This window comes from Brugia malayi (genome assembly GCF_000002995.4).
Source record: "Brugia malayi strain FR3 genome assembly, contig: Bm_v4_ChrX_scaffold_001, whole genome shotgun sequence".
In the NCBI taxonomy this organism is placed as follows: domain Eukaryota; kingdom Metazoa; phylum Nematoda; class Chromadorea; order Rhabditida; family Onchocercidae; genus Brugia; species Brugia malayi.
Window position 1 is genome coordinate 4,161,160 of NW_025062479.1, and position 9,399 is coordinate 4,170,558.

General features: G+C 34.7%; 1 protein-coding gene across 2 annotated transcripts; it reads right to left on the reverse strand.

Moving 5' to 3' along the window:
* Positions 1–211: 211 nt before the first annotated feature.
* Bma-tps-1 (Uncharacterized protein) lies at positions 212–9,186 on the reverse strand (the record flags this gene model as incomplete). Of its 2 annotated transcripts, none has more annotated exons than XM_043073564.1 (26): positions 212–295; positions 445–708; positions 969–1,095; positions 1,250–1,386; positions 1,460–1,578; positions 1,708–1,804; positions 1,987–2,169; positions 2,265–2,468; positions 2,715–2,843; positions 3,013–3,174; positions 3,360–3,589; positions 3,669–3,867; positions 4,084–4,170; positions 4,243–4,353; positions 4,530–4,646; positions 4,875–4,979; positions 5,075–5,230; positions 5,365–5,545; positions 5,836–5,960; positions 6,064–6,261; positions 6,860–7,003; positions 7,081–7,168; positions 7,313–7,533; positions 7,665–7,802; positions 8,153–8,408; positions 8,924–9,186. In XM_043073564.1, 26 exons carry the CDS (start codon positions 9,184–9,186, stop codon positions 212–214), a joined length of 4,125 nt encoding a protein of 1,374 aa, XP_042929498.1. The 2 variants fall into 2 exon arrangements, with proteins under 2 accessions (XP_042929498.1, XP_001899489.1); XM_001899454.1 differs by having other exon boundaries at positions 8,153–8,414.
* Positions 9,187–9,399: the final 213 nt, after the last annotated feature.

Sequence of the window (9,399 nt, forward strand, 5' to 3'; positions counted from 1 at the left end):
AAGAAATATCCCGATCTATAAATTGTCCACGCAAATTTAATGAAATAAATAATAAATACAATTAACCTGAAAAAGATGTACAAAATCAAACACATCAACTAATATCAGCTTCGCTGATGAATCAAACAACTAATTTATATTCCTTATTAACTAAAAGTAAATACATTTTATATACAATGTAGGAAATATATATATATAAATATAAGCGAAATTACTCCTCATCTTCATCATCATCTCCCTGTGGCCGAATTGTAATTTCACGTACGGTTGCATTTGCCATCGCACCAAGTAAAACCTTTAACAAAGCTATTTTATAAGTACGGAAATTAAGAATGTTGGTTCAGAATACCAGCACACTGAAGTTTTTAGAGCTGCTTGGATTATCATAAGGATCATCGTCTCATAGTTATAGCTTGTAAATGGACAAGATTAAAGCAATCTTACTTCTGGACAAGAAACGAAAACATAGTGGTCGTTTTCATAGATTCCGCAGAGTGAGCGCACTTTTTCTTGCAACTGAGGATTTGTTGTGACCCAAATTGTGTAAACATTCGCTGGCGAACAAAGCAAACATTCCTCAAGCATCGGTAAATCGGTTTCAGAGTCACCACATACCAAAATTTTACCACAGTTTAGTTTCAACCCCATTTTTGATTTGATCAAACGAATCCCATGACCCTTATTAAAAATACGACCAGAAATCTTTGCCTAAAATAGAAGTCGAATGGGAGCGGAATAAAAATATTAAAATTTAGCAGCAAAAAGCTAATCAGTAAAGCCGAGTTTAATCAAGACTGAATGTGCCAGACAAAGTTGTCTCGCAGAAATTACACGAATTCCTAACAAATGCCATGCAAATATTTGATATGCACTAAAGTTCTTTTTAAACAGCAATTTGCATACATGTTATCAACCATGTATAATGCGGTCAATAAAAATAAAGATTCAATAAGGACATCGAAAATTACCGTCGCACTATTCACTTCCGACAGTGCTACTTTCGTGAATATCTTCAAATCGAATTCACCCTCTCGTAATGTTAAAGTTGTAGCCATAGGATCTACTTCGTTCACTATTTTACATACTGCTTGATACCTAAAAATACCGCAGCAATAAAATTTTCTGACTTCCCGTAGGATTATAAATTCTTTTCCATGGACGTTTAAAGCAGATATTTTTGAATTTATTAGTTTTTAAGCGCTTCCTTAAAAAATTAAAAAAAAAAAAAAAAAAAAAAAAAAAAACGAACAAAAGAGATGAACGATGCTTAGGAACTGAATAGTTGACATCTTGCCGAGCGATCGTAATATGTCCATAATGTCTCTGTAAGCCGGAACCAATCCACGTGAAGTTACGATATTCCGGTTGTTCAAGTAATTCTTCCAGCTGAAATACATCGTATTAAACTTTTATTAAATAATTCAAATATCCCATTTCAATCATGAACTGCTCGTCATACTCTTTCAAAGACACTCGTCAATAAAGCCAGGTCTGCGTCATTAACACTATCATCTTTGAACTGCAGCGATGGATTTAAATACCATTCACGACCAGCAGAGGCGCCATATGCATAATAGCCTTAAAAAAAAAAAAAAAAAAAAACACTCCACTAAGCAAAAATGAGCTATAGAAGTCTTAAAACACGACTCACTACTACCAAAATTTAAGAATTTCCGATTTGTATTTAAGAAAAAGGAAAGTACGAACCTTCTGGCATTGTGCTGACATTCAAAACACCAATATGCATCAACGGTGATGTGGTAACAATTGCGCAAAACTGAGCACAACGTCGAGCAAATTGTGCCTGAAGATTTCTATTGTTGACGAATATGTCTCCACATTACTCATAAATTCCAGAAAGACAAATAAAAAATATAAATACGTTAACCTTCAAAACACTAACATGCATCAAAGATGTTGACGCAGAAGGTTTATAATTGACATACACAACTTTGGATATCCAAGAAGTACTAAATTTAAAAGTACTTGGATGACGGCAGAGTATGCTGGTTGAATGCTGGCTGGGTAAGAACACGAATACGATTTCAGAGTACCATCACGATCGGTGAAAAAATGTTGAAAATGATCACCTTCAGTTAATAAGGCAAAAGCCTTATTAACTTCATCAACGAAAGCAGTTTGTCCAGAAGGATGATAACTTGCAAGAGTCTGAAAAATAATACAATCAATCGATGCAATAGCGTAATGATAAGGATAGCCCACAATCAAGTATACGAGAGTGAAAATTCAAGTTTAAAACTAACCATAACAAACTGCTCCACATTATTGATTTCATCACTTTGAATAAATCTGAGGAACTCAAGATCATTTTCTAATTCAGCCAATTCGTTTGTTATATCAAATTTTGCAGTCATATGTTGGCCACCCTCATCCGAATCATCGCCTGCTGCTGCAGTCTCCAAAATCAGAGTGTGTGTATGATGAACACATGAGTTTTCAAGTGATGCCTACAGAAAAGTTTCTTCATTCGTGACTTATATAATATATTTCCCACAGAAACAATATTCTACTGGTTTAAAAGAATCCCGTGACCACGTCTTACTTCAAGAGATTCTGTTGCAGCTTTGTAAAAGCAATCCGCAAATGTCTAAATTTATAAGACATTCCAGGAATGGTATGGTGAAATATAAACTAATAAAAGATTTAGTTGGTTCTCCATATAAAATATTTCAGTGTATAGAAACAATTTTAACCTTTGCATTTTCCAATGAAACGGAGAAGTGCGCTCGAATTGCAATCCCTTTCAGAACTCGTTCAGCAATTTGTCGACGCACTTGACAAGTCTTATCCATAAGTTGATAAAAATCGGCCAGCAGTTTTACCTGAATACAAAGTCAACATGAATTATTAAATTACTACGATTATCAAAAATAAAAAATCATCAAACCCTAGAAATCATTTCAACACAAAAAAAAAAAAAAAAAAAAAAAAGAATCATGACAATCATACAACTCAGTAAAAATATGGATGCTGATGGCAAATAATGCATACCTCAGTAAGTCTAATTACTTCATGAGTCCATGAGGGATCTAAGAAAGCTGTACTCCATTCATCGATATCATGACTCATCAAATACTGGTTTAAAAGAATCCCGTGACCACGTCTTACTTCAAGAGATTCTGTTGCAGCTTTGTAAAAGCAATCCGCAAATGTCTAAATTTATAAGACATACCAGGAATGGTGAAATATAAACTAATAAAAGATTTAGTTGGTTCTCAAAATCACTTCCAAATGATTATACGTCTTGAAAGGCATGGAACCCCAATAATTCAAGTAACTTACAGCTCAACATGTCGCTAAACACAAAATTCCGAGGAACACTGGTTTACCACACAAACCTCGGTATCAGTAACATCTTCGACCCGGTAGTAACACTGTTTGTCCTGAGCATAAAAACCAGCATTGCCCAACTGTACTTCAGTTCCTGCTCCAGAAGAAAGTATAAGTGCAGCTGCAGGATTACAAATTAGCATTTCTTTTGCCACCAAATTCATGCCATCTTTAATCGGTGTTACGACGCCTACATCCATTGCCAAATAATGAGCTACCAATTTAGCTCGCGGTAAACCTACAACGAAGTTCATATGGAAAAATAATTACTCCAAGTAGACAACTAAATGGAATAAGTAAATAAATAATTCAAATACCATCCATATTAAATTTTATCGGTTTCCAAGTAGGAAACTTTTTACAAATAAATGCCGCATTCACATCATCAACGATTTTCAAACAGTTATCTTGATAGACCCGATACGATTCAACAGATCGTCGATTAGTCACCGCTACTTGATATAAAAGATCCAGTCCAATACGTTCTGGATATTTCTCAAAATACCGTTTCCAAGCCTTAAAAAATCAGTTTATTTTGATGAAAACCTTTTAAACACAGCATTATAATTGAATAAAAGAAATAACATGATAAAGTAAAATTGAAAGAGAGTAGAATGGTGAAGCATATTTTCGCGAATTCATTAATAAGCTTCCCAAAACAGTGACCATAATGTCTTTCATATCGTTACCAGTCACCATATTTCAATTAAGTGAAATTTCCATAAAACGAACCTTAAGCTTATCAGCGATACCTTTCGTATAATCGAATCGTTCCACAGAAAAAAAAATGCAACCTTTGTCGGATCCAGCAGAAAGCAACTTAAAAATTTAATTAAAATTTCAGAAAACCTAAAAGCGATAAAAATAAAACAATTCCAGACTAGAATTCACCTTTTTTCGTATTTCGGTTGCAAGCTTTGTGGTTGCTGGATTTTTTACAATATTCAAAAAATCTTCGTTTTTGATTGATACAGGGAAAACGCCCAAGGAACAAGTGAAATTCTAAAAAAAATTCTGTTGAAATAAAATATTGCCTTTGTACACTGACAGATGTCATTTTTCGCTATTCAAAAAAGTGTTCACTTTTAACTACTACAAAAAAGCTAAGGGGAACGCAAAACCTGAAAAATACAACTGCTAAATAATTGTATCCAAAGTTAGAGAATACAAATAATTACTTCATGAGTGACGGTAAATATGTCAACTGTACTTTCATACTGAATCCGGGCACGTGATATATGTTTTTTCACCAGTTCTACATATTTCTGACGGTCTCGATGAGTTTGAAAACCAACCTACTAATGAAATTTTTATACATCATTCAAATCATACGCTACCTAGACATTGTGCCACGCGATACACTGCTCAAAAAATTAGAAATTTTTAAGTTACTTCAAAAACTATCGAAAACTAGAACGTGCAACAGATGAAAAAAGCGGAACGAATATCACAAATGATAACTCGCTTGATATTTCCCAGCTTTTATACGATTCCAAGGCACAAAGTGTGTTCAGTTAACTGACTTTTGTGAATCGAAGTAAAGCTCGCATTATTGGTTCTGCAACGATACGATATTTCGTCATCCAGTTGTCTGGAGGTTGGAACGGGATATGCAGGAAAAAACCGACCTAAATCACAGATTTTCAAAAATTAACCACATATTGAGTCAAAGTGAACAAAAACTACACTGCAATTATGACTTATAATGTGGCATACTGCCCACCTCTAGATTACTATCTAGACTTCTCATCATTTGTCCTGTAAGCATTAGATGATAGTCGTGAATCCAGATAAAATCCTGTGGTCTGCTATTTCTGACGGCATTAATTCCAAATTGATAATTAACTCTCACATAAGCGCACCAATGTTCTCGAAGTACCTGCGGAGTTGAAGAAATTAGGACATTAAAGACAAGAGCACACTTTCAGCGCAAAAAAGGAGCAAAGACTTTTTTTTTTTTGATAAAATTTAACAATACCTGGAAATAACCAAAAAAAAAAACAGTATTCAAACCTGTTCATCATCGTAATCTTTAACAATATATTCCGGTAAATTGTGCAGTACAGGCCAGAGCAGACCATTGCTGATACCACCATAGTACGTGTTATAATCTTCTTGATTTACAATTACTGGATTTAACTGATAGTTTGATTTATTGTAATCATGCAGCACCGACAGTAATGACATCTCTCGTCTGAATTATATAACTGATATACGAGAGAATTTTTTCTGGCGAGCATAATTCTTAAAAACCAATAAATTCCCACTTCGTTTTGCACTGAGATTTTATCATTTCACATCATCTCATCTATATTGTTTCTTTCATTTCCTTTCCTTCAACACTGTTATTGCCTATACTTCTCAGTCTTTGTCGCTTGGAATACATTATCTTTTATCTCTCAGTTCTAATTAACAAGATCATGAGTATTTTATTCAATCATTATCTATTGGTTGATTACTTAACACGTATAGAAATCTTCTTACTCTACATCTCGCTCATTTTCTGTTAATGTATTCGGTTTCGAGTCGTCACCCAAAACGTGAAAAATTTCCCCGGCATTAGCCTGTCGAAGAAGTGGTAATCCAAGTGAATTAGTAGAGGGCGATGCCTAAAAGTTGAAATCGCTAAAAATTTGATTAGAAAATTTTTGTCTCCAATAATTACTATAGTGACACTGTGACCTATTACAGGTAACCTGTAAAGAATAATACATGATCTTCGGAAATTCGTCTAGCAGCTCCCTGTAAATTCATCCCAATATTCGCAAGCCACATATTTTCTTTATCCACACTCATTACTGGATCAACACAGGCTACCAATCCACCACTTCCTTGTTGAATCTCCCAGCTACCACTTAGTTTACGTTTTATTGATACCGGTGGTGCATTTGAAACATTGATTACACGTTGCTGAAAAAGAAACAAATGCATGAAATCCTTCTACAAATGTTACCTTTACTTTATCAAATGTAAGTGTAATTTTTGTACCTAAATTATTACCGTTATTTTGGTGACAAAGGTAAGGAAGACACGAATAAGTCGTCATTTAGGACAAGAAAAATCTCATTTCAGAATTACGATTCAACAGTAATCCAGTTTTACCGTATTTTAGTGAAAGGTCAAATTTGCAAGGAAAAATATGCGCTTTTTAAATGGAGATTTGCAACCATTTCAAAAAAAAAAAAAGCGTGGAAAAATAATTTCGTATGGTCTTATATGTTTCCTTTTATTTTGATATGCTTAATTCTGCACATTATTTGTAATATTTTATTTATCCATGACAAATAAGTATTCTGTATAGATTTTAACAAGAGAGTGATCAGTTCAATCAAACGACCGACAACTTCAGTTTTGAGTTACCGTTATTCCTTTACAACTCACAGTGAAAAAAATCTTCTTTGGAAAAAACTAAACAGCTAGGGTCAACTTTCATCTGCAATTTTTCTATATTAAAAACACTATGTTCCTAGAAATTCAGTACTTCGAAAGCAAAAATATGACAACGAACCTTGTGATGAGAAATATCGGTTAACCCACCTCCAGCGTGTGCATCATTTTCAACCGGTTCATCAAATTCAAGCTCTGATAAATCCAAATTTTCAATGGACCCTTGAATGCTGGACCTTCGCGAACTTGCTCGGCTTCGCATCATCTAGTGTTATTGTTATTTGATTAAAAAAAAAAAAAAAAAAAAATTGATCTACGAATACTGAAATAATATAAATCAACCTGCAAATGGCGATATTTTTCACCGAAACGTTTGGCATGGATTCCAAGCATACTTTGTCGAACACCAGGAACAGCTGCATATAATTCTCTAAAAAATATGGAAAATACATTTTACTAGAAGTTACAGTACTACTACCGGTACGTTTTAAGAACCTTACGCTAAAGTAACACAACATAATGTGACAAAGAATAGCTTCTTTTACTGAAAAATTTAAATGAAATTAATTGCAACCGTAAACGGCTTTTGCTGTTGTTGACGTCGTAAAGTGCCAGGGCGAACAATAAAGCATCACGATAATGGGTACCAGCTGATAAATCCGAGTCATATATCAAAGGGACTGCAAGACGCCAGAATGCAACTGAATTGTAGCCCAAACTTGATAAAAAATAATCAAACATAGGATCATATGATTTCGTATAAGCTAAGCAAAATTCGAGCACCAAAAGTAAGCCCTGAAATACAACTCCTTTTAGATTTAATAAAACCAAGGAAAACATCATCTGAATAGCTGACGATACAATCAGTTAGCAAAGTTTTCTTTTCATAATTCATAAAGTTCCGAAAATTCAACATCTCTCGGAACCTGAAACGCAATCTCAGAAAATTTGTCCCGAGCTCGCCAGCGATTTCTCAAGATAACAGAACATTCGCAAAGGAAATCATCGATTGAACTGGCAACTGGAACAGTTTCATCCATTTTCAACAAAATCTTCGTCATTTCCTTAAAAAAAAAAAGCAATTTTTAAATAAATAGATATAAACACAGCTGCGTTTTGAAAAAATATTTTATAAAAAGATTCAATAAACACTGGTTCTGATCGCGACCGCCAGATCTGTAATTATTTATATCTCAGTTTTGAAGCAAAAAATTAACTGGGAAATAACTGAAAAAATAAATCGACTTAAATTTTTGTAAAGCCTCTTCAAAAGTTACTAAAAAGTAAAGACTTGCTTGAATATTTCGATATTCACTAAAATCGTAAGTGAGTAACTTACATGACGACATCCTATTTTTTGACGAGAAAATAAAGATTAAAGCAATACATGGTACTGTTAAAAACAAAAGCCTACTCGACGAACTCTTTTGATACAATCTGTGTCATTTCTGAGAGCTTGAGAGGATCGCTGAAATGGGCGATTAGCCAGAACTTGGGTAGTAGATTGGTTGTCTTGTTCCTCGCTATCCACTCCGAAAAGGGTACTGTGTTCGTGGTTTAATTGTGACATCAGGTTGACGACTTGACCAGTAGGCAACGTTTTCGTTACCAGCTTGCCTCGCATCTCGTTGCTGTTGTCTTCTGATCGGACATGACTGTTCACTTCCTGACTGTTACTACAATTTCAATCATTGAAAAACTAAATATATACTTTATCAGTATGTCTCAACTGCTGAGATACTAAGCCACTACTTTGTACCACCTTCAGATAGTTTATGAAATCCACGGCTTCACATATCAAACAGTGAACTTCTAATAATCAGACTGCAACAAACAGGGGAAACTGTCGACTGAATACAAATATCGTGAAGGAACATCAGCTTAATACCGAACATGTCTTGAAAAACCTTAATGTTTCATCATTATTTTATTCAGTTTATAATCAATCTCGATTTCCTACTTTCATGCAGAGCGAGTAGACGTAATAGTGCACCGTCATTTTATGAGCCCATTTTCAACATTTTTTTAATGAACACTTTAGCGATAGCAACATACACGATGAAAGATGAGAGGCTTACCGCTTTTTCTCAAAACCATAAAAACAGCACTAATGTATTACAAATATTTTCAGAGGAAACAAAACATCTGCGTAAGCTATTTGATTATCTGTAACTAAATGACTTACCTATCAACGTCATTCGAAGATCCACACGAACCACAGGCACTACTCCGGTGATCTACCACTTTATTTTCCGAATCAACATGATTTCCAGGAAATGTTTTGGGTCGTGACATACTGGAATGCAATGTCTTATCGACTACTGATTCACCCACTGCATTTGTTGGAAATGCTTTATTATCCGGAACGTCGGCTGATGGCTCATCTCTGTGTAGCTCTTTCGCCCTTTGTGGCCTATCATTTTCGAAACGCCCACTACTCTGATCCATATCGCCTGGAAAAAAAATTTCAAAACCCTGACAAGTGCCAAGTATTGAATTTCCCGTATAACGCGACACCAATTCTAACTGGTGGTCAGAGTAAAAAAAATTTTCGAGTCTTGGCGTAGAATACACCTATCAGCAAGCCTTTAACATGTTAACAGTGCACAATGAACAGAGGAATGAACACGGCGACAGTACGTGAAGTGATAGTAAGATGGT